This window comes from Fundulus heteroclitus, chromosome 20 (assembly GCF_011125445.2).
Source record: "Fundulus heteroclitus isolate FHET01 chromosome 20, MU-UCD_Fhet_4.1, whole genome shotgun sequence".
NCBI classification, from domain to species: Eukaryota; Metazoa; Chordata; class Actinopteri; order Cyprinodontiformes; family Fundulidae; genus Fundulus; species Fundulus heteroclitus.
The window spans coordinates 3,997,704-4,024,738 of record NC_046380.1 but is presented as its reverse complement, the minus strand read 5'-3'; the positions used below and the strand labels follow the sequence as shown (position 1 = coordinate 4,024,738).

At 44.3% G+C, this 27,035-nt stretch overlaps 1 protein-coding gene across 1 annotated transcript in view; it reads left to right on the top strand.

Moving 5' to 3' along the window:
* The window catches only part of si:dkey-49n23.1 (semaphorin-3D), a 95,383-nt gene that overhangs the window by 9,208 nt on the left and 59,140 nt on the right, over positions 1-27,035 (top strand). The window contains exon 2 of the mRNA XM_036151531.1: positions 24,609-24,853. Coding sequence (XP_036007424.1) covers positions 24,670-24,853 — 184 coding nt within the window. The 5' untranslated portion in view covers positions 24,609-24,669. The remainder of the gene's footprint in view (positions 1-24,608; positions 24,854-27,035) is intronic.

The window sequence follows — 27,035 nt, the reverse complement described above, 5'->3', positions numbered from 1 at the left end:
TACCGTTTTGGATGATTAAATGAGTCATTTCAGGTCGAACAAAGGTTTTCTCGGCCGCCCTGGTGGTCTGTGGGGGAAATACAAGATGGATGGAGGTAAATACAATTGCAAGTGCGGTATTATTATTATTATTTTTATTTTTTTATGTTGGCAAGGCGGAAGCGTGAGTTTGGCGAGGCGGCTGCCTCGCCAAGATAGCGCTGCGGGATACCCTGATGTTCATACCTTCACTGTGTTAGTCGTTGTTTGTACTGCCGTTTTTTCCACTTTTCGTTGCGTTCGCCTGTCTGCTAAGCTCAAAACAACCAAAGCGCCTGGCTTGATGGAGAAACCAGAACAGCTGAGCATCTTTACGACAGTGCACTTTTACTTTCGCCCTCTGGGGGGAGCCTCGCTGGAAAATCAACCCCGGTTGCATAGTATACCTTTAATAATGGGAAACAAGGAGGAAAAAAAACAAATTTTCCTCCAATTCAAACTGTGATGACTGAGCGACGGACACACGGAGCGGATCGGACCACCCGGCCCGGCTTACATCAGCGTCTCCGCCTCAGAGGAGACAACAGCTGAGCAGCGAGCCGTTGCTTCATCCGCCGAGGAGGTGTTGCCTCAGGTCAAAGGTCAAGGCCTGCACAGGGTTACTGGCCCCTGGGGGCCCCAGCACTGGAGGGGAATGACTGAGATGTCTGTTTGACGAGGAGGAACAACGTCTGTCAGAGGCAACATTAACGAGGAGCCACAGCTTCATCTGCAAAGAGGAAAACACCGTAAGCCCCAAGATTATAAAACATAAAAATCATCATGAGATAACAGCAACTAAACTAAACCAGAACAAACTTAAACACGTCTGATAATCCAGGAATTACTTACTGACTCTTTACATTAATTAATATACCTAAAAATCTTTGGTGTCTGGATCCAGCGAGAGCCGGCGGCTCATTGGGTGTCGCTGACGGAGTTTTATGTCTGTAAACTGTCACGGAGCTTTGGCCGAGATTTTATTGGACTTCTGGAGGACGGCTTCACACTGCATGAAGGAATCAGGTTCTAGATGGTCTCATTAAAATCACAGCCGGGTCCAGTGGACTCAGAACATTTGGATCACAGAGAAAAGCTCATGGTCCACTCAATGACTGCAGGGTTTCCTGGTTCTGTGGTTGCACAACGGGCCCAAATTCAATTCAATTCAATAAAATTTTATTAATGTAGCTCCAAATCATGATACATGTCATCTCAAGCCACTTTCCAAAGTCAAACTCCATCAGATCCTCCAGGTTGGTGAGAAAGTTTCCTCTCTAAGGAAACCCAGCAGGTTGCATCAAGTCTCTCCAAGCAGCATTCACTCCTCCTGAAAGAGCGTAGAGCCACAGTGGACAGTCGTCTGCATTGTTGATGGCTTTGCAGCAATCCCTCATACTGAGCAAGCAAATCCTCCCCCTACCTTCACTGGGCTTTACGTATAAGGTGTTTGTGCTGATCCACTGTTTAGTTCCTCCATCATGGTCCAACGTCTCGGGTCTCCTCTCTCCAGAACTCTGGTCTTTCCTCCAGGTGCAGCTCTGCTGACCTCAGTCCTGCTGCCATCTTGGTTTTTTCTCCTTCATCCTGCTGAGATGTCCTCCTCCTCTCATCATCTTCCTCTCTGCAGATTGATGGACATCGTGATTAAAAAAGGCTGATTTGATGGAGCTGCTAGGAACCCACCTGCAGACCATCAGTCAGCAGCAGATACAGCAGCTTCCATTGAACCTCATAAATCATATTTCATCGCGCTCAAGGCCAGACGTGAGCTTGTTTTATTAAAGGTTCACCGCCGGGTCCCGTCTCATCACCGCCGACCTCACCGATGTTTCCACTCAGACCCAGAATGTGACTCCATAGCAGGCGGGGCATTTAAAGTTTTCCCTCCTGGCGGCTGCTGTACCTGACGTAGCTGAACACCTGTGAGGTGAATGATGTGCAGACCACTGAGATAAGGCAGCGGTCCAGCCTGAACGTATCTGAAGCTCCGTGTCAGAGAGGAGACTCTGTCCATCTTCTCTGGACACGTACTGATTCTCCCAGAACGTTTAACGATGGATGTGGGAACCGAGCTCCGTAATGAGCGAGCAGGACGACACACAGATGGTCGGAGGGTTTTTACTTTTTCTATTTCAGGTGCCTGGAGTCCTGATCTCCATCCATCTCGGTTTTTATCTCAGGGTTTATTTTGAAACCTGTCACCCACCGGGCCCAGAACCAAAAAAAAAAAACATCATCTGCCTGATCTGTGATTATGAGTCTGAATAAGTTGGCACACAGACAGCGTCCTCCCCATCAGCTCCCCTATCGGACTCTATTGTATCATTGTGTTTAGCGCCGGGCTAATTAATAACCGGCTTATCTGGACGGAGGCAACAATAATCTTTTTCTGTCCAGCCGAGCGCTTCCTTCCTCCCTGCAGCCATCAGAGTAAACCAGGGAGCCGGCGCCGAGTGGCGGCAGCTGCCCAACCGTGAAGACGCACAATGAGGAGGGGTCACAATAATATGGCTGCTGGCGGCCTCCATCCATAATAAACTCATTAATTAATGTGCTAAAGTGCTCTGATTTAGACACAGGCAGTTATTTTATTAACAATGAAGGATGGGCGTTAAACCTCCAACCTCCAGATGTTCAGCCTGGATCAGATCTGAGGAGCCATGAGGCCAAAACAGAGATAATCTGCTATAATAAACCTTGTCTGTAAAACTTTATAATCAAGAATGAAACGTTTATAATATGCAGCAAACATCAGCCGTGTTTATAAACTGTGCAGATGTAGGGAGAATTAAACAGATGCTAAAATTATCATGAATAAATGTGGTTTAAAGCGCGATGAGAGAACATGGTGGAGATCAGCGGTTCAGACGTGTTCTTTACCTTTAATTAGAGAAAAGCTATTAGAAACTAATTAAAATCTTTCTATAATGAAAAATGTTTGGAAACAACAATTTGTTTGTCTTTTATTAACCAGACTTTTTAAATACAACTAAAAACAGCAAGTTTCTTTGTAAAAGAAGCAGTGACCCAAACCCTGTTCATTCTGTTTTTTTATAATTTTCTTTTTCTATTGAGTATAAAATCAATTTTTTAACTGGAAGCCTTTGTTTTTATGAAGCAAATTCTCTTTCAGTTGTCGTTTGACAATAATTTAAACGTCCCTTTATATAAGAAATTACCTTTTTAAAAAAAAAAAAAAAAAATAAAACCTTGGACACTTCATTGTTGAGCTGATAAAATTGAATCAGAATATTTTTTGTAACTTCAATCAATCAATCAATTTTATTTGTCAACTGCAATTTGCATTGCAATCGAAAATTCAGTTCCAGTACAACCGTCCATCAGATACACTTAACAAACATTTTGGGGGAATGATTGACTGAGGCCTTGTGTTGCCAAGGAACACAGCCAATAACTTGAATTATTATTTAATAACCTTTTTTTTGCCCCATGAGTAGCTATGATTGGGTGAGTTTGACCCACATGAGAAAGATTTTGGCTGTTTGATGGTTTAAATGTTTCTCTAACCATTTATTCTGGGGGAACGTTGCAGACAAACATGTTTAACTCCACATGGTGGATTCATTAGTTTAAAAGTCAATCAGTCGCCTCTCTGGTGCCTCTGTGGTTCAGAGCGAAAACGCAATAAAGCAAAAATCTGCTGTCTGCTGTCAATAATGTGTTGAATCTGCTGCACAGAAGCAGAACCTCCCGTCGGCTGCGGTTTGTGTTTCTAACAGAGATCTGCAGAGGAAGCGGGACCTCAGTTGGCATCCAGCCGTATAAACCATCGCTGCCAAATATAGAAATCACTCACAGCCTCCAAACACATCCATCCCGTAAGCGGCTGCTTCTTCACGCGTCGCTGTCCGCTCCCCGCTGGGCTCCGCTTTGTCTGCAGACGTACGCAGAGACACAAATCACGGCGAGGACGTGTAAACATCGGAACAATCGCCCAGACGCCACGCTCATTGTTTTATTCACGTCCTCAGAGGAGACGTTTATTTGAGTCTCTGCGGGGCGGTGTGGACTTTATTTTAACGCCATTGTTCCTTCTGCTTGTTGCTGCAGCTGAACAGAATAATGCAGGTTTGTTTAATATAATAATAACATAATAACATCTGCAGACTGACAACTCTGCAGCAGTCCTCTGGGTCTCTCACTTCCTCCCTGTGCATCGGTTTGTCATCATTCTGCTATCATCTGGGAGTTCAGTGATCAGATGCCGTTTCTTATCAGCGTGAACTGATGTGGGCCGAGCAGCCCTGAGGGACTCCGGTGCTGAGCTTGATCATTTTTTCCTCCAAACATTTCCAGTCTAAGCCATCAGACATCCCATCATCTCCTGGTCGTTAGTCCTCCAAACTTTCTGGAGGTCTAGACTTCATTTAGTTTCTCTCTGTTTTAACTCATTCAAGCAGAAGGAAACTGAAGGGATGAAGCATTATTAACACATAACAGACACATTTCCAAAGTTTCTGGGCAGGTCTACAGGTCATTGACCCTTTTCAGCCCTGATATCTCCAACCTGGACCTCACTCGCCTAAAACCATCAATATAACCAGATTTAACCTAAAAAAATGGCATAAATGTCAAACTTTTTCAGCTTGTTTGATCATCACTATCAGCATTATAAAGAAATACGGCTAATTATGTTAACACAAACACTGAATTTACTGAAGCTGTTGTTTTAGTTGAAACATTCCTTTCATTTATTAATACAATTTTGTTTTTTGCTTCATTTATTGTAAAGATTATTTTGTAATATGGCTTTTTTAAACGGTTTATCCTGCCCAAATGAATTACCTTCACGATTGAGGCTCTTCTTACCATTAACTTGACGTATTGAGGATGTAATGTATTCTATATACATCAATTAGTTGGGAGGATATCTGAAAATCATTAGTCTCCATCAGATCTCTTTGAGGTTTTGCAGGATAAAATGTCTGGTATTACCGTTCAGCATGTTTTCTTTGTGATTTTTGACTTTTCTCTGTTTCTACACGTGTTAGCAGTCGGTCGCCGTCAGAAACGCGCCTCGTTCCGCTCTAACGAGGCAGAGATGAAGACATTAATCTTGTTCCCTACATCAGCATGACTCCAACAGGAACTGGTGTTTTACAATGACCCATAAATACTGGCAGAGGATTAGGCTGAAATACCCTTTAATTTACTGTAATCACTGCATCTGCGTCGCTCTTCCACACACAGCTCGGGGGGGCGGCCGCAGGAGTTATCTGGAAACGCTTTGGTTAATGCCGGAGAGGAATCCAATAATGAAAGCCTCTGTTTGTTTCTCTGCTTTGAAAACAGGAAAAAAATTAAAAGGTTTGAACCCAAATGACTGTTTTTAGGTCTGAAACCTTCTGGTTCTGCTTTAATCTTGGTGAAAAGGTGCTGATCCAGGAAATGAGGGGAAATATTCTCAACGACAACAGTGTTGGCACAGATTCAGCCAAACTGCAGGTTTGGTGATTCCTGTTAGAGAAACGCTCTGAAGAAACGTCCTGAGAGATTAATAATCCGTATTTCACGTTTGCTGATGGCCTCCAGACAACCTCAGAACCTTTTCTTTAAACAGTTTGAGATTTAAAGCGACTCCTGCCTCCGTCTGAGCGCCCTCCACATCCTCTCGCTCATTAGTCGCTATCAAAGCGCCACAACAATGAGAGTCCAGATTTAGGCCCAGATTGAGAGGGAGGGACCGACATCCTTCAGGCTGACGAGGCACAGAGCAGCTGAATACCTGAGAGGACCACAATGATGCTTTCTCCTGCTTTTTATTAATCGTCTGAAGCATGAACTGTGAATTTCTGACTTTAATATCCAGACACTCCTTGGTCTCTTGGCCATAAATGCCGTTCACATGTAAGCCACCTGCAGCTGCCTGGGACGCTCATCTACGGCGTAAAACAAGGAGCTTCTTGTCTGCCGTGGTGATGAAGAGGCTGACAGATGAGGCTGGACAGGAATCTCCATGTTTGCAGATGACGTTGTGATGTGCTGTGAGAGCGGGGAGCAGGTGGAGGAACAGCTAGAGAGGAGGAGGTTCTTTCTGGAAAGGAACCAAGGTTAGCCGTGAGGTTACATGGAGCAGAGATAAAGATGTCCAAGCAGGTTGGAACGGGTGGAGAACAGAGTTTCAGAGAGAAGACGGTGGTGAGACCAGAGATGTCTGGTTGAGAGACAGAGACGCTGAGGAAGAGGCAGGAAGCAGAGGTGGAGGCAGCAGAGATGAAGATGCTGAGGTTCTCTCTGGGAGTGACGAGGATGGAGAGGATCAGGAATGAGTTCATCAGAGGGACGGTTTGGTTTAGATGTTCTGGAGGCCAGACTGAGACGGTTAGGACAGCGAGGACAGGGCAGGAGGAAGACCAGAGAGGAGATTCATGGATGGAGGTAAAGAGGACATGAAGGAAGTTTGTATGAATCTGAGTCTGAATTTAAATCTTTTTTTCATTTTCAAAACGAAGCTCAGCCAAGATATGAGGAAACAGTAACTTTAGACTCCGTTTGACAAACCACTTCTCATTGGTTGAAGCAATCTGTGTAGCAGATCCGGTACCAGTGGGAGAACGGTCCTCAGAACAGAACTCTCAGAAAGCCTTTGAGGCCCGATCCGACCCAGTTCCAAGGGTTCATGGTGTCAGAAGGCACGCCGAGCTGCTGAGCGAGATTTTGTTCACGTCTTTAAAGGCGTAGTTTGGTCGGTTCTGTATCTTTATTGGAGGAAACTCCCCCATCGTTGGTGAATGTGGAACCGTCTGTCCGGTTCTGAACAACGGAACGGCTCGGGTCGGTTTGGCTACTGTTTGCTCTGAAAAGAGTCTCCGCTGGTGCTGGTGGTGACGGTGATCCAGCTCTGGGTGAGAGAGGAATCTGAAGCCATGAGAACTCAGCTAGCCCCCCCACCCCCCCCCGCTCCCACCCAACGCCTTCAGGACTGACACACATTGAGGAAGACGTGAAGCGCTCGCCCTCATTAGGCGCCCCGGTGAGCGCTGAAAGGAGCGTCTATTCACTGGTTCTGGTGGGAACACTGGGAACAGCCAAGTACAAAAACAAGCGGGCAGCAGGGAGGCCGCCACACACAGGCAGAGCCGGCAGACTCCTCCGGACTAACAAACAAAGACAGCGCTGCATGTGAAGCCCGAACCTTTGAGCTTTTCTCAGGTCTGCGTCCCTTCTTCACCTCCTCCTCCTCCTCCTCCTCCTCCTCCTCCTCCTCCTCAGCTCGCTCCTTTCAGGCAGACGTTAAAGAAAAGCAGCTGACGGCTGTCACTCAGCGGGGACCCCCATCAGCGAGCTAACAGCTAGCGACACGCAGAGAAACAACAGCTTTGGCAAACTGACGGTTCTGGTTAAAGGCCAGAACAAGTTCTGCTTTAGGTGGAACAATTAACGGATCCGCTTAAGAACTCTGTTGGTGTTTGACAAAAGACAGCTGCTGCCGTCGCAGCCAATCGTGCTTTTCCACATCTTAACAGGCGCGTTTGCAACCAGAACTTCATCTCCTGGAACTTTGTCTTATGTCCCGTTTCCTGTGTGCGTTCCCACCGGATTAAACTTTACGAAAAGCTTTCCTCCTCCGTTCTCCAGCGACAAACACGAATCAAACGGGTCTATTGATGCTGCAGCTCTGCTCCTGAAGACAAACCTTGGCTCCCGTCACAGGAATCTGACGCTCCCATCTTCCCTCAGAGGGAGAAAAACGGTCAAATCTTTGAATCAGACATTTTTATTGGATCAGAAATCAGGACAAAAAGACGAGAAGGTTCCTTGGTGTCTTGTTCAGGAGTGACGGTTAAATGGATTGGAGGTTCCTAACGAGGCGCTGCAAAAACAGAACTAAAATAAGTAATATTTTCTTAAAATGAGTGTATCTGTCCTTGGTTTGAGCAGGTAAATAAGATGATCTGCCAATGGAATAAGATTTTTGCACTTAAAATAGGAACAACTCATCTCCATCCTCTTATTTTGAGTGCAGGATGTCTATTTATCTTATTTTAGGGGTCAAAATACTCATTCCATTAGCAGATAATTTTATTTACCTGCTCAAATCTAGGACAAAAAACATACATTTTAAGAACATTTTACTTATTTTTAGATCTGTTTTTGCAGTGGGGAATTGCTCTAATTGGATGGGGAGAAGCAGGAACTGAGCAGAAATCAGGACAAAAAGACGAGAAGGTTCCTTGGTGTCTTGTTCAGGAGTGACGGTTAAATGGATTGGATGTTCCTAACGAGGGAATTGCTCTAATTGGATGGGGAGAAGCAGGAACTGAGCAGAAAGGTGAAGCTCTCAAACCCTCTGGTCCCTCTACAACACCTGAGATATGGATTAAGATCTAAAGAAGAAGCCTCTGGAGACGAGCAGCTGAAAGGTTTGGGTTAGAGAGGGAATTCCTCCTGGACCTGCCTCTGCTTAGAAAACAAAGTGAAGAAGCTGAAAACGCTGTTTTGTTTTGCACCTGTGTCCAATCTAACGATGACTTAAAGATCTCCTTAAAGATCTGCGTTACATTTGAGGAAACCTCCCACCTGGACTCTGTATGAAATATTCTGCTGGTGCTGAACATTAAAGCCGCTCCTAAAGAAGTTCCATCTTTAAGGTCTTTACTTGCGTATTACTCTTTAAGACTTCACATAAAAATGTAAAAGAAAACAGGCACTCCCCCCCCCCCCCCCCCCCCCCCGGTTATTATGGTCAGAAAATACCCTAAACGGTGCCACTGGTGGGTGATGCAGAGAGACGGGCCACCGGGTCACGGCCCGGCCTGTAAATCAGCCTCAGCTCAGATCACGGAGCCAAATAAAACCTTCACATGAGATGAAATGCTGCAGAAACAGAGCGGAGAGTTTCCCAGCGGGGCCGCAGAGCCCAGAGATCTGCCGGGATGATAAGGAGTCGGTATCTCTGATCCGTTACCATCCACACCCTGGACTCCCACACACAGCTGGAGAAGTTCTGAATCAGGAGATAAAAGCAGTCAGGCCTTAAATTACCGTATCATGCTGAATTAAAACCACAACCTGATCCAAAGACAGGAGCAGCCTCTGTAAAGCACCACGTGGTCCAGCAGCCTGCAGAACTTCTTCAGCTTCATGATCATCGGGTCTGGATCCAGGAAACGACGGTTCTGGTCCCTACAGGAACATCCGGGTCTGCAATCGTGTGGCAGCAACAGGAACACAGGTGTGCTGCAGGTGTGCTGCAGGTGTGCTGCAGGTGAGGTGCCGTCTGAACCGGGCCTTGTTGCAGCAGCGAGCTGCGGTCCGGTCTCTCTCTGGGAACCTGCGGTACAGAATGAGAATAATCATGGAGGTCCAACAGATTTCTGCTGGTTTTGCTTTTCTGTCTCATAGATTATCTGAGTAAATACAAAATAAAATCCTTTTAACCGTTTCTTTCCTTTATCGATGGACCAGAACTTTCCACACCAACCTGGTCCTGTAAATGCTAAATGGACTGAAGTTCTTTTCCAGGCATTTTGGCCAATCAAAGCACTTCACAACCAGAACCACATTCACCCAGTAACACCTTACAGTTGAAGCTGGAAACAAACCCACAACCTTGCAGCTGCAGAGTGACTACCCTGACCTCTGATTAGATCTCTCTGTGTGAAAGAAGACAGCTCCGTACATCATAAAACTGTCTGGATTATAATAATGAAGCTTCTGGTCTGAGACGGTCCAACATGCAGCAGATGGTCTGTGACTAAACGATCAGCCCATAAATACCTGTTCAGGTAAATCCCTCCAGCTGCAGTGAAATGGGTCGGGTTTGTGAATCTCAGCGTGACGATGCGCTGCCAACAGAAATCTGCATTTCTATCAGAACAACATCTATGCTGATGATGCACAGACTTACAGAGATTGCGTGGCACACTTTCCAAAAATAAATAAATACATTTATATATATATATATATATATATATATATATATATATATATATATATATATATATATATATATATATAGATATAGATATAGATATATATATATGTGTATAAAGCTAGCGGGGACTATTGGGAGTTGGGGTTAGTCTAATTATTTTAAGGGAAATTTTTCTAAGGAATGCCACCTTTGATCATTGTTTGCTCAGATTTATAATTGCTAATTAAGCAGCAGTCAGTCTATTAATGCTAAAGAGCGGGGGGGGGGGGCAGTGTTCAGTCCTTAGGTACTTTAATTAAGACTGTAGGACATCTGTTTGCTGATAAAGATGCTCTGAATGCGGTCAGATAAGAGCTCCAGCGTCACTAACACGGATCTTTATCAGCTCTGATGCTTTATCTCCAGAAACCTGCAGCTGTCTGACTTCACGCCGCTCTTTAAATCCCACAACACTGCCGTGTTTATCTGCGCTGGTGTAGGAGCAGGTTGTAAATTCTTTGCTCTGCTTCACCTTCGGGGCCCGGCCAGCCCTTAAAGGTCCCTTAAAGACTGGCTGGAATTCCAGGCTGCTGTGAACCTGCAGGGAGACTTATGGAGCGCTGGGTGCGACATGTGGACCTGGGTGTTGTTGCAGTATGTCAGCGGTGACGCGGTCAGGTTAAACGCCTTCTCTGTTTGACCGATTGATGCCGATTCCTCTTGGTTGTCTGCGGTTTATCTCACTCCATCATCGGCTCCTCCTTCATGCTGGATGAAGACCCTGGTGAGATCTTCAGATCCACCACCCGGGTCTTCGTGCTGCTACGCATCTTCGTCCATGACACGTTCTCCTGAGCCCCGGTTCATGTTGATCCTTTCAGATATGCAAATGATCTCTGAACGCTCTGGTCCATCTAGCAGGACGGTGATGGACCGTTGCAGGGCGGCCGCCATGCCGTCTTCTGACCCCCTCATGATCTGCAGAATCATCTCTACCAGAGGTTTCTGGGCCTCTGCTCTGGAGGCCCTGCCTTGCTTCGTTGCCTCTTCCTCCAGACTCGCTGAACGTCTGTTTCAGCTTTTCTTTGGGTCTTTAGCTGCTTTTCCTCTCAGTCTTCAGACGTGGACATGATGCCACCACAGAGAAACAGACTCCTATTTTATAATTTCTACGGTTCAGGAGGAGGAAGCTAACGTCAGAGAAGGTGTAACACAAACAGTAATTTAAGGTTTGCTCCAAAGGGATAATAGAAGCAAAAGAGCAAAGGGGAGTTTTCCTCTCCACTGTCGCTTCATGCATGCTCAGTATGAGGGATTGCTGCAAAGCCATCAACAATGCAGACGACTGTCCACTGTGGCTCTACGCTCTTTCAGGAGGAGTGAATGCTGCTTGGAGAGACTTGATGCAACCTGCTGGGTTTCCTTAGAGAGGAAACTTTCTCACCAACCTGGAGGATCTGATGGAATCTGACTTTGGAAAGAGCCTTGAGATGATATGCTTCATGAATTGGCGCTATAGAAATAAAATTTTATTGAATTGAGGCTTCAGGAGAGGAAGGAGAGAGCTGGAACGGCTCAGCGTTTTCCGAACGTCTTCAAAGAGAGGCCAGGGTTTAATGTAGGTGGTCCGGCTGTGGATCAAACGTCCAGGACAGCAAACAGTGAGAGCAGAAGATAAGGAAGGAGGAGCGTACGATTTATTGCATAGTGAAAATAATTTAGTGTCCAGTGAAAAACTTACAGCAGATAAAGCGAATCCTCAAGTCACGTCCAAAAGACTCAGAGATAAATCTACCAGAGAGCCGACAGGAAGAACTGGAAGACCTAAAATGCATTAAACTGTTTTATTTGGACTTTTCACAACTTTAACCAAATGAATCAGAAATAAGTTTTCTGCCACAGGCAGCTGGAAATAAAGAGCCTGAAGATGCAAATTTAAACCGGTTCTTTGTCTGGATCCCTGAAGACCTCGAGACGATTAGCCTGAAAAAAAACGTTAAGATCAAAATTGTAAATTTAAGCCGTCTTATTTATCTGCTCAAATCAAGGACAAATATACACATTTCAAGTAAATTTTACTTAGTTTTAGTTCCCTTTGTGCACAAAGACAAAGAAAAATGTCCCAGACTGAAGTCTGTGGAGGTCAGTAAGAAGCTTTGTGTCCCTGCTGCTCCGCCCGTCCCTGGAGCCTGCAGGCAGCCAGCAGGCAGCAAACAGCAGCAAACAGCAGCCATCCATCTGGCCGGACAGCAGCGATGCATCACTCCTGCTGCACATGGCTGATCATCGGCACACAAAGGCAGAAAAAGAGCTTTCATTCATGTGTCTGCCCACACACCTTCTCTCGCTGCTCAAACGCCTTTCAGCCATGCTGGAAAAATGTGAAACGCGCCCAGCGGTGCCTCCCTCTCCCCCCACGGCAGCCTCATTAACCCTCGGCTTAACAATCAGCGGCCTCAGGAACGGGCCCCTCCTGTCAGCGGGGGGGCGAGGCTGGGATGAAGTGTTGAAGGTAAACAAGGTGTCCCGCCTGCACCTGGATCACCAGCTCTTCAGGCTCGGCTCTCAGAGGCTGGTTTTAGGACAGGAGGCGGCCTGGAAGATGGCGGGGGCCCCCGGCGGTCAGCGGGAGGGTTTGCTCGTTTGGAAACATCTCTGAGAAGACGAGGAGAGCGAGTCGGAGGCGTTACGGGCCGGAGAGCTCACACAACGAGGTTCAAACAACCTGCAACTGCAGCCTTCAGGTGATTTAACCCTTTAAAGTCAAAGTCTGCTTTTCCACGGACCAACCGGAACATCTTCTCAGTGAAATGTGCTCATTAAGCCGTTCCACACGTCTCATCCGTCTGCAGTCCTGAGCGTCTCAGTGAGGCTGCAGACGCTCAGGACCGACTGGATGCTGCAGGATCTGCAGAGTTTCTGATCATTTGTTCTCCTGCGTTTGGTCTGTCAAAGAAGGAAAGTCCTCCTTCTTTGCCTTCTTTGGTTTTACTGGGACATAATGAACCTGATCAGGTCTTTACGTGGTCCTAAACTTAGTGGCACTTCCTGAGCTCATAGAAACGCCTTCAGCAGCATTTTAACGCTCAGATGTGGTTTTTCTGTCTGACTCTTTATTTATTTATTTTTGCCTATTTTAGGGCTGAACTCCAGCTGCAGAGGCAGCTTCAACATCTCGATCCTCATCAGTTTCTGCCTTTCTGTTGTAGAATCACAATGAATCAGTTCAGGCTGCCCAGGTTCTAAACCACCACCGTTCTCTGCAGTTTGATCGCTGTGCTTTGGCTCCTCCAGACGTGATGCTGGACATCTTGGTCCCACGTCTCTACGCTGCTCTGTCCACAGGATGTTGTCCCAGAGGTCCATCATGTTCCCAGAGATAAGAGGCTTCCTCTTTCAACTCTTCCAAACAGCCCTCCTTGTTCAGGGCCATGACCTTTAACCTTTGACCTGCTATCTGAGGCCTGTAGAGTCTGAGCTGCAGCTCCTGGAGTTCTGGTCATTTATCTGAGCTTCACGCTCTGACCTTGGCCTGAAGCTGCTGACATGTTCTCCTCCTGGGAATAATGTTCCTCTGGATGACGGACAGTTTGGAAATGTCCGTGCAACCTTTCCTCCGGTTGCTTGGCTTTGGCCATTGCTGATGTCTCTCCATCTTGGTCCCCAAGTGGCAACCACTTCATACCCTGTTAAGGCTGTAATTTTATTATTTTATTTTGGCTTCTCCTTGGTTTAATTAATGAGGATCTGTTTTTGATTGCCTGAGGTCAGATTGGAATAAACTTAGAACCTGGTTTTAATTTGTTGCACGCTGAGATCACAGACGGGAGTCTGGGACGGGCATGGTGGAGGTTTCATGATTAAAAAGAGAAAACTTACAAAATGAGAATGAGATCCGTTTTGCCATCAGACTGTTGAACTGCTAAACTCTAAACTGGACCCTGCACCACTTTTTGCACATTTGCACCATTGCATCTTCATCCAGGATTACAAATGCTGCCGAACTTGCAGTTTCCAAATGCATTTTTGCACAAATGCCTTTTGCACCGTCATTTCTGCACATACAAATGGTTTTCATTGTTCTCTTCTCCTGCTTTGTTTACATTTCAATTGTTAACTTTTTAATTACAAGCTGTATGCAACGAAATTTCGTTCTGTATGCACTCTGTACATACAAAATCAGAAATAAAGATGTCTAAGTCTAAGTCATAGTCAGGTGAGAAAATGTGAATAATTAAATTAAATTAAATTAAATACTAAACCAGACACCCAGGAAGCTAAAAACAAGGAAAATGTACTAAAAACTGATCCCGAGTCTGAACTAAAATACACACACTGCAAAAACAGAACTAAAAATAAGTAAAATTTTCTTGAAACTAATGTATTTGTCCTTGATTTCAGCAGGTAAATAAGATTATCTGCCAATGGAAAGAGTAATTTAACCCTAAAATAAGATAATTAGAAATACTGCACTTGAAATAAGTTGATGGAGATGAGTTCTTCCTATTTTAAGTGCAAATAACTTATTCCATTGGCAGATTATCTTATTTACCTACTCGAATAAAGAACTAATACACAAATTTCAAGAAAATTGTAACTTATTTTAACTTATTTTAGTTCTGTTTTTGCAGGGCAAGTAAAAAGCAAGAAATTAAACAGAGATTAACCTTTATGGCAACCCCTCGCGAACAACAATGAGCTGGATATGGCAAGACGTTTTGAGACAAAGAGAAAGAACTGAACCTCCATGGTTCAATGAAGCTCATTTATATCAATGTTCTGTGACATTTTCCACTGATGTGGATCCAGAACAGCGTTAGAACCTGTTTTCATGTTCGGTCTGGACCACAGGCGCAGGGACATAATCTACGGTTCTGTGCTGGTGGGTCTGAAGGGAGCAGGCGACTAACTGTGTGTTAGATCTGCTCCTTTCCTCTTCCCAGGAACCCTCAGGGACGACATTTCCTGGAGCTCCAGAACCGAACCAGGAAACAGCTGGAGGTGGAGTCACGGAGATGTTTCCTCTTCCCAGAACATCTCGCTCCGTGGAGCTCGGTTCCCACCAAGCTGTTCCTTCTTCAGGCTCGGTTCTGGAAAATGACCCAACAACCAGTTGTCTGGATGCGTTCACCGTCTTACTAAAGAAAGACGTTCCTTCATCAGTTTTTAGGGTTTTCAGCCGGTCCGGTTTCTGTACCGAGCTTCTGAACGTCACGCTGGTCCAAAGCGTCGCTCTGCAGGAGCTGCAGAACTTCAACCTTCGTCCGGTTCAGACAGAACCGCTCCTGACAACGAGACATGCAGGCAGAGGCAGCGTTCAGTTAGAGAAACGCGACGCAGGCAGCAGGAAAACAGAAATGTGGTTCTGCTGGGCAGTTCTAGAACTGGGTCGGGACTTTTTTTTTGCCTCAATGACTAAACCAATACAGCGTGGAGGAGATCAGCCGGTGGTTCTGCTGAGGTGTAGAGGAAGCCCAGTTAGCTCTGATAGCTGCTTTTGGGTCATCTGCATCGTTGGTTCTGGTGTCGCTCATCCTCCGCTGGACCAAACCATGTGGGTTCTCTATGTGAGGCTTAAATCTTTTTAATTGTTCTGATTCTAACGTTCTGCTGCTTCCAGCCTCCTCCCTCTGGACGTCTTTCTGTTCTTCAGAATAAGAGGAGAGAAACCGAACGTTTGGATTTGTTCCTTGTTGCTGCCGGTACCAAACCCAAAATTAGTTGCTGCCCCAGAATGCAGTCTGTCTTTGGTTTTAAACAAAATGGGTTGAATTAAGAGTCCATTGCAGCTTTTTTGCATTAACCTGAAGAACGCCACCGTCTTTGGTTCTGATTACCCAGCGGCTGGGTACTGTTCTCCCCGGTTCTGACAGCTGGTGCTGGTCCCAGGAAACTGTCCCTGAGGGAAACGTTTAACGTTTTCTGCTCCTCTGTGGCAGAAACATTAATGAGAACACGGCTGGACTCGCTGCTGTAATCCAACATTTTCTTTATTACCTTAGATAAACATCTGGGTTCTGTCCTCGGCCTCCGACCTAATCGTCTCGTCTCGGACCTGAACGCCAGTCTTTAATCTGTCTGGGTCCTGATTAGAGACCCGAGGCCCGGTTTGGGTCCAGCGTCTGCCTCAGCGGTGCTGCTGGTCCAGTCCATTCACAGTTAAAGTGGGAATCAGGAGACGACTGAAACCGGATCCGACCGGCGGAGGCTTCAGATGAAGCGCGTCGTAAACAGCACCGGGATGTCGGGCCGGGTCGTGGAGACGGAGATGAACACAAACACTGACTTCATTGTTCTGGATGTTGAGAAACTTCCAGGTGGAGCCGAACCAGTGAGAGCGAGTCGGACCGGGCCAGCAGAGAGCGGCCCGGGAAAGCCTCTCCATCACTCTGGCTTTTTGTCCCGGGTTCAGGAATTTTGTTTTGCTCTCCTGCAGACGGAGTGACGTCGTCCAGCTCTCCTCTGAGCTCACGAACCGGACCGCAGGACCGGCCCATGAAACCGCAGAGCTCTGGGAGGCCCAGCGGGTCTTTTTAGGAGAGCGGATCGATCAGAACAACAGAGTTCTGGGGAATGATTTTACTGTCCAACACGTGTCCCTGAAATAAAACAGAGTCCAGAACCAGGCTGTGATGCACCTCTGTCAGGTTTGGAGCCGGTCCAAACCTGACAGAGGTCTCCTCCAGGAGGAACTTCCTCATTGAGGATGAAACAGAACCTCAGCGGTTCCTGTTCAGCGCGACAGAACCAGTCGGTACCTGGAGGCTTCATCCTCCAGCTGCTGAAGCTGTGATCTATCAGCGCTCAGATCCAAAGAACCCGGAGGGATTAACGGGTCCAGACGTTGCATCACTTCCTGAAGGTGCGCTTCAATGGAGATTTATTGCTTCATCGCTCAGACATTTACAGCAGAGGGGAGAGGAGCTGTGATTGTTCCCTCAGAGGAACATCCTGAAGGATTTACTCTCCTCCTCAGCGGATGCTCAGCAGCTCAGCATGAAGCAGGAATGAAGCGTGAATCTGGCAGAGCCTCAGGCTGTGTTAATGTCGACCTCTGGAGCAGCAGAGGATCCCCGACTGCCACCAATCGCTGGTGGGAGACGAGCCCAGGGATTTTCACGGCTTTCCCTGGAGTTAGCTGGATAACTGAGGAAAATGGAGTTGGATGGGATGTCCTTAATGGACATCCCATCCAACTTAACTTCAGTCCTCAGGTGTAAAATTTGGAATAGTGTGGCAAAGAGAGGAGATGTATTAGTGTTTCCAGCTTTATTCTCCATCCATCCATCCATCCATCCATCCATCCATCCATCCATCCATCCATCCATCCATCCATCCATCCATCCATCCATCCATCCATCCATCCATCCATCCATCCATCCATCCATCCATCCATCCATCCATCCATCCATCCATCCATCCATCCATCCATCCATCCATCCATCCATCCAGACCAGGAACTGTGGTTGGCTGAATATGTCAGGTTTTCATCACAAAGCAGCATGAAAAATAAATACAAAAAACGACAATTCTGCAGTAAATTTTTTTTTAAAAGGGTTAAGATTTGTTTATTTAGAGTAAACAATATCGTCCAGGTGATCTTTCCCTTAAAGGTGTATAGCCACATTATATGCTTGTAAAAAAAGACCAAAAAACGTTTGATCATGATAAAATAAAGTTATATAGACCAAGCCTCCATCCTGTTCCATAATTCCATAATGATTTGATGATTTGCTTAATTAATAAATTGCTTGTAAATAATCCTGGACTGAGCCTAACCCTCTGCAACACCTCACAGTAAAGCAGCAGCTCAGCATGATGAAGACCAACCGTTATTAATTAAATAAACGATATACAGCAACTCTAAGAGCCTCATATCAGAACATTTACTCACATCAATCAACTCTGCGTCACATCTGAGGCTCGGCAGGTTTAGCGTCCGCTTCAGTGAACACCAACATTCAGACTGGATTCCCAGAGACAATCCAGGCTTTTACCTCTAGGAATCATAGATTTTTTAGTGTTTTTTTCAACTGGATCTTGGACCATTCTTCATTGTTTCGCCTGGAGATGCTAATAGCTGTTAGCCGCTTCTTTGTTTCACCCCCTGCTTTGTATGTGCATTACATACTTCCGTTAAAATCATAAATAAACACGAAAGCCTTTATTTATTACCAATATGAGCAAAAGCAAAGCATAGAACTCCAAAATAACAACTAATACACCAGCAGGATATGATAATCTTTCATAAAAACTTTGTATGCAACCAGAGTGAGCTACTGACATATAAATAAATATAAAGGCTATGCACCTTTAAACAGGCAAAGCTTGTTCGGATTTCATGCCAGACTGTGAAGAAACAAGGTTGTGCATGTAAATCTGTGGATTAGTTTGATATAATTACACGTCACTCTGCTCCCCTGAGGAGAAAAGGTTAAAGTGAAGTTGATCCTCTGGCCTGAAATAATTCTTTCTGTGTTCGCTGCTGTTTTCCAGTAATGAATCTCTCCGTAGTTCAGAGAGAAAATTGATGCGATCCAGGAGGAAACTGTAGCTTTGGGGTTTCTGTGAATGACTGAGAGACAAACAGAGCCGTGGATGTGGGAGAACGATCCGATCCAGATGCGTGGAGTTGTTCTGTCAGTGGTTCTGCAGTTTAACGGCTCCTCATGGACTCCACGTGTTTCTGTCTGTTTGGGTTTCGCTGGCGTTGCAGGAGCTGCTCGGTTCTGACGTTTGGAGCATCTGGGTTTGTCTGACCCTGAACTCGTTGGCGGTAAAACAAGAATGACGCTGAGTCGCAGAGATGAACACGGCCGGTACCGGCAGGTGATCACCGCCTAGTTCTGGAGCTCCTCCTGAAGCTCTGCATCTTCTCTCTGAGCCTCGACTCGATGAAGGTCAGAGAAAGGACAGCAGGGTGGGGCAGAGACATCTTCAGCTCCAGATTTCTCTTTATTAGAGTTTTTAATAAGTGTAAGAATGTTTTTCTTTATTTGTATGGGGTAAGTTAAACTGTCAATAAAAACGTATGTGTAAGTGTCTAATTTTGTAAATGTAAGTCAATAAACATGAATAAATTTATGATTTGTGACATCAGATGTTTCATCGATGAGAACACAAGCTTAGAAGTTACAAATACAAGTTACAAAGTTATGACTTTGCAACAATAGAAGTACGAATCACAAATTAAAGAGTACGAATCTGCAACCCCTGATGAAACTGTTATACTCCTTACCAGTTGGTGGCAGCAGTGAGACGTGACATCAGATGTTTCATCTGTAAGAATTCAAGTTCTGTTTCCTTCGTCTTCTTCTTGTTTAATGGTGGCTGGTGAACAGCTTTGAGGTGGATTACCGCCACTGACTGGAATGTGTGTAACAGCTGTTTTAGGGGTTTTAGATTTCTACTTGTAAATTTGTGGTTTGTACTTGTATGTATTGTTACAAAGTTGTAATTTTTATCAGTAACTTCTAAACTTTTCTCACAGATGAACCATATGCTTTCACATTACTTGTCGACAAGGAAGAAATACAAATATTAAATTTATTCACGTTTATTGACTTACATTTACAAACTCAGAGACCTACGCATATGTTTATATTGACAGTTATCTTACCCCATACATTTGTCCCCAGAGCTGCATAACAGCAGGATGGATAAATGTGTTTTTCTGATTAACCTTTTCAGCATTTTTCAGAGTTTAAACAGCCTTGTTACATTTTTATCACTTCATTGAAACATAATTAAGTGTCCTGGTTCTGCTCAGGGTTTGAAATGAGATGACAAGAACCTCAGATGAGCATTACATAGCACCAGGAACTCTAACCCTAACCCTCTGAAGGTCTCACCTCAGCATCTCAATAAAAGTTCTTTTTCAAGCGTTCTGCTTTAGATTTGGGTCCACAGTTCTGTTAATGACCCAGTTTGGACCAAGGTTCAACTGACACATGTAGAGCCACATTTAACTCCAGAATACAGAGGAGTTGATGGTCCAAACCCAGATCCAAGGTGCCCAGGTGGCTAAAGAACAAGCCCAAATCATTCAATTAAATTAAATTTTACTTATATAGCACAAATTAACATCATGTCATCTCAAGTCTCTTTCCAAAGTCAGACTCCATCAGATCCTCCAGGTTGGTGAGAAAGTTTCCTCTCTAAGGAAACCCAGCAGGTTGCATCAAGTCTCTCCAAGCAGCATTCACTCCTCCTGAAAGAGCGTAGAGCCACAGTGGACAGTCGTCTGCATTGTTGATGGCTTTGCAGCAATCCCTCATACTGAGCATGCATGAAGCGACAGTGGAGAGGAAAACTCCCCTTTAACAGGGAGGAGAACCTCCAGCAGAACCAGAACCAGGCTCAGTGTGAACGCTCATCTGCCTCCACCCACTGGGGCTTAGAGAAGACAGAGCAGAGACACAGAAAGCACAGAAGCTCACGTTGACCCAGGAGTACTTTCTATGTTAGAGAAGACAGAGCAGAGACACAGAAAGCACAGAAGCTCACATTGACCCAGGAGTACTTTCTATGTTAGAGAAGACCGAGCAGAGACACAGAAAGCTCAGAAGCTCACATTGACCCAGGAGTACTTTCTATGTTAGAGAAGACAGAAAATCATCCTACCACCACTGTACTCGACTCTGTGAGATGTTCTGGTTCATAGAGTCTAAAATTTACAAAGAACAAGCAAATTTAGAGCCAGAAGCCAAAAAATAAAAACACATAAAAGGATCCTGGAAATAAAAAAAGATTCATTTTAATAAAAAATGCATTAAAAAGTTTCAATAACTGAGCTACTTTTCATTGAAAGGCTGTAGGCCAGTATTCTTCCAGACGGCCACTCTGGGACCCCAGAACGCTCCCCGGCGCCGCCCACTGCTCCCTGAGGGATGGCGGGTTAAATCACAGAGATGATGATGGAGGCAAAAGCTTTCAAAGATCGCTCTCCTGGGGTCTTGAACCTCATGGTTCTGCTGATCTGCTGGCTACGAGTCTGAAGGTCTACAAGGGTGAGAGATGTAAGCATGGAGAAGCAAAAACGCCTTTAAACTGAGGACTACGGTTTTACCTCGTTAGTGCAGCCGGTGCAGAGAGACCAACATGGCTGAGAGGTGTTTCTGTTGGAAGTCCGGCAGCTGGGCTTCTGCTCTTATGAACATGGATCATCATCTCCAGCTCAGTTTCTCAACCAGGAGCACCAAGCTTGAAGCTTTGTCTGTGGTCTGATATGAATAATTGATGGTTAAGGTGGAACGATGGACTTCAGGTAGCTTGAAAATGACAATAACCCTTCTGAGACTGATGGGCAGCAGCAGCTGCTTCTGTCTTTCCACCAACAAGATTTCTTTATTTATTACAACCAGGATTTAATTTTATTCCTAACAACAAGAATCCGGTCAATCTTTTGCTTTAATGTTTGAAATAAATCAAATGCTGCCGTGTTTCTAGCTTGTTGTCTTCTTAAAACGGCTGAACGGTTTCAGAAGACAGAGAAAAGAGGTTTGTGGAGATCAGGTTTGGGATTTTTAAGCGAGTAAAATCAGCTCTACTACATGAAAGCGTGAGGCAGCAGATTAAGATGGAAGAACCTGGAGATAAGGGAGTTATTTATTGTCTAACACGACTCAGAGGGGTTGGCAGGGAAGCTGCATGTGGCGGATGGACAGAGATAAAACGCATCAGAGCAGGAAGTGACAGACAGTTTAGGCCTTAACAGATAAAGGATCAAAGGAGCGGGATTTAGATGGAGAAATAAGGAGGTTTGGGCGGACGGAGAGAAAATACTAAATGTGATAAATAAAAAAGGTTAAATTAGAAATAATAGCTGGGATTAGCAGAGCCTGGGGTCCTCCACTCCCTCAATTAATCAGTCAAGGAGTTAGAATAAGGTTTACCCAGTGGGATGGCTACTTTTCCCCCTTATGCTGCTGTAAAGAGAATAAAACTTTTAATATCCCGGGATCAGGAGCAGATGTGCTTTATATTTCTGAAAGGCTGAGGAAAACATGTAAATCATTCAGAGGTGCCGGGTTTACAGGCGAGGTCCTAAAATAACCCTAAGAACTATGACAACCAACAAAATCCAAGCAAAAAAACACATTTTTTACATAAATATTTCATATTACTGATAAATCTTAACTTTATTTAATTTATTTCAAGTGATCTTTCTGCGTTAGTTTCCATCTGAGCAGTACACACCCACTGGCCTCATTGACTTTATTTGATAACACTTTTTAAAAATGATCTGTTATTTGTTGCGAAATCTCACAGATTTGATAAATTAAGCCTGAGTTTGTCAGATCGAGGGTTCCATCATCTCTTCCACGTCTTTTTAATTACCGATTAGAGCCAGAACTTCACAGTAAAACTCAGGCTTATTGCTCTTAGGTTTCTCCGTGGTGTTCATGGTCTGATTAGCGGTTCGATGGACATTTCAGGGAAGAAGAGGAAATTGACTGCCTGCGGATTTGATTTATCCCAGATATCCCAGATTAAATTACTTTTACTCTCAGTTTTAATCTAATGGTATAAATAAAATCACCCACTGGACTGTTGGACTCTGGTAAAATCGTGTGTTGTTGTCATTGAGTCACATATTTTCCAGGTTTCCAGGTTCTGTTGAGTTTCTGTCACAGACGTGTTTAAAAGTCAGGGCAGCAGAGAGGAAGAGCCGGTTTGTCCCTCGTCTGTCTCCATGTTGACGGCGACCGACTGCTGACCATGGTGATCTGAGACAAACATACGTCTCAGTCGTGTGTTTCAGGCGGCGTGACGCTGCAAACAGCTGCAGGTTGTTTGACCCTGATGGGATATTTTACTCAGGTCTTAATCATAAATCATGCTGTTCATGCAGAAACTCCCCCATGAAGCTCTGAGCAGCTCCTCTGGTTAGAATATCTGTCTGCTCATGTGGGAAACAGCTTCATTTCTGATAAACTCTTTGACTCGCTTTGTGAAGGTCAAAGAATCCCAGATTAAATGGAAACAGCAGGGTTGGAGTCGGTTACTGAAGAGTCGAGGATCCAGGAGCCTCCATCCATCCTGGATCCTGGTGCTGATTGTGGTTGGTTGTAAATTAACCAACAAACTGCAGCAGCTGGGTCTGCTGGAGGGTCTTCCTCCCTGTTAAAGGGGAGTTTTCCTCTTACTGAGGATTTGATGGAGTCTGACTTTGGAAAGAGGCTTGAGATGATATGTATCATGAATTGCTGCTATATAAATAAAATAAAATTGAATTGAGCAGCTGGAACGTTTTTAGTCAACTTTTCAATGAGCAGTTGAATCAATCTCTACAACGCCTCCCTCAGTTATCCTAACACCCCCCCCCCTCCCCCCCCTGTAACTGTCTTTTATGCATTCTTTGCACTGTTCTTTGCACAAGTCATCATCACTTCACTGGGATTCCCAAGGTGAAGTGATATGACTATTGTGACATGGTATTACCTTATGTGGAATGTTGTAAATATATATATATATATCAATGTGTGTATTCTGGAGCATGTAACAAAAGTAATTTCCCCCTGGGATCATTAAAGTATGTCTGAGTCTGAGTTTTCATTTTCAACACAAAAACAGATTAAATCAAAAAGCAAAAGCAGCTTTTTTCCTAGTAATAAATGATCTGCTGCATAACATGTCAGCAGGTACAGAAATCTTTTTTTTCCGTCGAGGTGAGACTGAAACATTGAGCAGAACCGGAGCTTTAAACCGTCTCGCTGTCTTTTCTCTCTCAGCAGACGTGGTTCTGACCTGCTGAGCTCCTAAAACCCGCCGTGATGACGCTCTGCAGAAAGTCTCCTGACAGAATGAGATTAACTAGGATTCCTGCTGGATTCGTGCTGCCAGCATCCCACCTCTAAACACTGGATGAGCTGAAAACACTTAAAGATGTCAGGATTTAATCTCAAACACTTTGCAGCGCTTCGGTGTCTTCATGCCGGGTTGCTGATTGAGCCTACAGGGTGTGTTCTGCTGGACCAGAAGCCAAAACATCCGTTTAAGTTTGCTGCTGGAAAACAATTTCCCAACTGCTGAGAGATGCTGAGAGGTGGGAAATGATAAAGAGAAGGATAAACAACGCAGAAAAAAATTAAAGTATGCAAAGGACCTCAAAGTTATATAACAAGGGAGAAGACAGAAATCTGTCTACAAATATAGTCCAACGCCTATTTGATCTGAAAAACAAAAAAATGAGAAGCTGAGTAAACCTGATAAACACATAAAACCACAACTGAGAGAAAACTAAAATTATTAAATATTCAGAGGAATGATAGGATAATAACCGCAGAGATTTACAATGTCAAAAACAATCTTAAGGATAAATCTTTCACCATTTAATGATCTATATCAAGAAATATAAAAGAACAGAGGTTTCTTTTTTTTTTTCAGGGATAAGATTTATTCAGGATCAACTCTACAATTCGAAAAAAAAAAAAAAATTTAATTGTTCTTAGAAAAAAGAACAAGGAAAGGTTGTTATCATAATCCAGCATTACATTTAATATAAATTCCACAAATATCTACTCACTAATGATTAAATAAAGCAAAAAAACTCACTCAGATAATGAAAAATACTTCCGTATTTTTCACAAACCGCTAAAGGCTGCTACGGTTCTTCTTGCTAAGAGTCCTGAGGTCTGACACAGATTTATTCAGGTGTTCATAGGTTTTCCCTGACCTTCTCCGGCGCTTTTCTCTTTTTGTCCTCCAGCCCGGCGTGTGATGTGACCTCCTGGACGGTCCTTCCTCCACATCACAGAAGACCAGAGAAGATGGCGGCTCTGGCTGCAGGCCTGCGGGCAGCGGGGGGTCTCAGAGCCAGAAGATACGCATCTCCTCTGATACCAGCGATGCTTCTTCTCTTGCTGCTGTGTCTGCAACCGTCAGAGTCCAGAACTGATCCAGAAACCAGAACCTGGAGCCAGACTGGACCACGGCTGCAGCTCTCATACTCAGGTAGGAAACAGATAACCAGACGTGTGCTGCATGGTGTCTGTGAGCCGGTTCTGCTTTCAAAATCACTCTTTTTTCTGTTTTATATTCCTGGGAGGATCCATGTGGCCGGTTGGACTCAATCAGGCTTTGTTTGAACTCCTCATAGTTTAAAATGGTTGTGTGAGTGGTTCTGGTTTGCAGAGAAGCAGATTTCTGTTAGTTCAGATTAGTTATATAATAAAATAATAAAGGTTTTGGCTTGTAGCTCAGCAGCTATACTACTTTATGTGTTTGTTGATTCATTCATCCAGCTGAACGTCATAAAACAATATTGGCATTATATTTACATCTGGGTCTAACTAACAGTAACGGCTGACCACCACTGTAACGAATGATCTCCAGTGAGAAACTCTTAAACTCTGCCAGTTTTCTGATCCTTTTCTGATCCGTACGGATGCAGTGATTACTATTGCTGTGTCTGGATTTCCATTTCTCTCAACAACTGTGGCACCAGAACACTTTATATTAGCCATGCAGCGCTTATGCAAGTCTCACTTTTTTCCACATAATCATTCCATGTTTTACTTGTGAGGGCTCAACTGCACTGCAGTAATGAAAAGGATTTTCTTAATCTTCCAAACATTATGCTCCAAACGGCAATAGCCATTCTGGTGGTCTGGCTGTCGACTCCCCACTCGAGCTAAGGACCACTGCATAAACTGTGTTTTGTCGTCGTCCTTCAGCTATGGATTTCCTTCCTGAATCCAAGATAGTAGCTGTTTGCTAATTCTGCAGAAAACCGTGTTTTTGGTGGATTAACAGAAATGTGATGATTATTATTTACTTCCACTGTGTTCACAGTCACACAATTCCAGATTCGGGCTGCACAGTGGAGCAGTGGGTAGCGCTGTTGCCTTGCAGCAAGAAGGTTCTGGGTTCAAATCCAACCCTGGGTCTTTCTGCATGGTTTGCATGTTCTCCCTGTGCATGTGTGGGTTCTCTCCGGGTACTCTGGCTTCCTCCCACAGTCCAAAAACATGACTGTTAGGTTAATCTCTAAATTCTCCTTAGATGTGAGTGTGTGCGGAAAATGGATGGATGGACAATTTCAGATTCTATATATTAAAGTATTTCTGATTCTACATAATCATCCATATATGGTAGTTCCTTTCTGTTTTACTGGTCGTGACACAGACAACTATTTATTTTTTCTAGCAGAATCGTGCCTTCTGTGATTTATTAATGTGTCATTGTTTCTAAGTCTTTGTTTTCTGACTTTAAATTATGACGATTTTAAAGACATTTTAGCAGTGATTCAGAAAACCACTGAGATTTGTTAACTGTGACCAGGCAGAGCAAAATTATAAAAAACAAAGCGGTAAATTATTTTTCTGCATTGTAAGTGGGAAATTTTACTTAATTATAAACAAATTGCACCACACAGAGGAATTTTGTTAGTGTTATAAGTTATATATAAATAAGTGACTGAGCAACATGTTCCTCAGGAGAACATTATGAAATCATGATATTTCCATTTGGTCTGGTATCCAGAGCCGGCCCAAGGCACAAGCAAACTAATTGACTGCTTAGGACCCCATACCTTCATAATAAACCCCTAAAGTACGCTGTGAGTCGGCTTTTAACTGGAAATGGACGCCCTGATGAGATTCTGCTTGGGCCTCATTCAGCTTTGAGTCGGCCCGGTTTGCATGACAGAACCTGTGTTTACAAGCATATGTAAATAATACGAAGACCTATAAAAACCCTTAAGCTTTTCATTTTTTAAAGCTGAGGGTGAGTTTTCATGTTTCCTCTTAGAATAACCCAACATGTGACGTCTGAGTCCTGAAATGAAAGAACACCTTTCTCAGAGGTTGTTTCTGTGTTTGATGCAGAAATAAAACCAATCAGTGAGACAGATGAAGGTGAGCTTTCAGATGACTGTGGTCTGAGGATGTTGGGTTAATTCATGAATAATGGAGTCAGAAACTGATTAAACGTGAGGATTTGGGGCCTTGCGGGTTCAAAAAGTTAATTTTTTTCTGTTCTGAGAGGGAACAAATAAACCAAACTGCACTTCCTGTAGTTTTTCATCATCAACAAAGGTTTAAATTTAGAAAGCCTCTGCTGAATGAGTTGCTTTCATGTTCATTTAATGGATGAATTCTGCAGATCGGCGCTGATTTAAACTGAGCTCATGTAT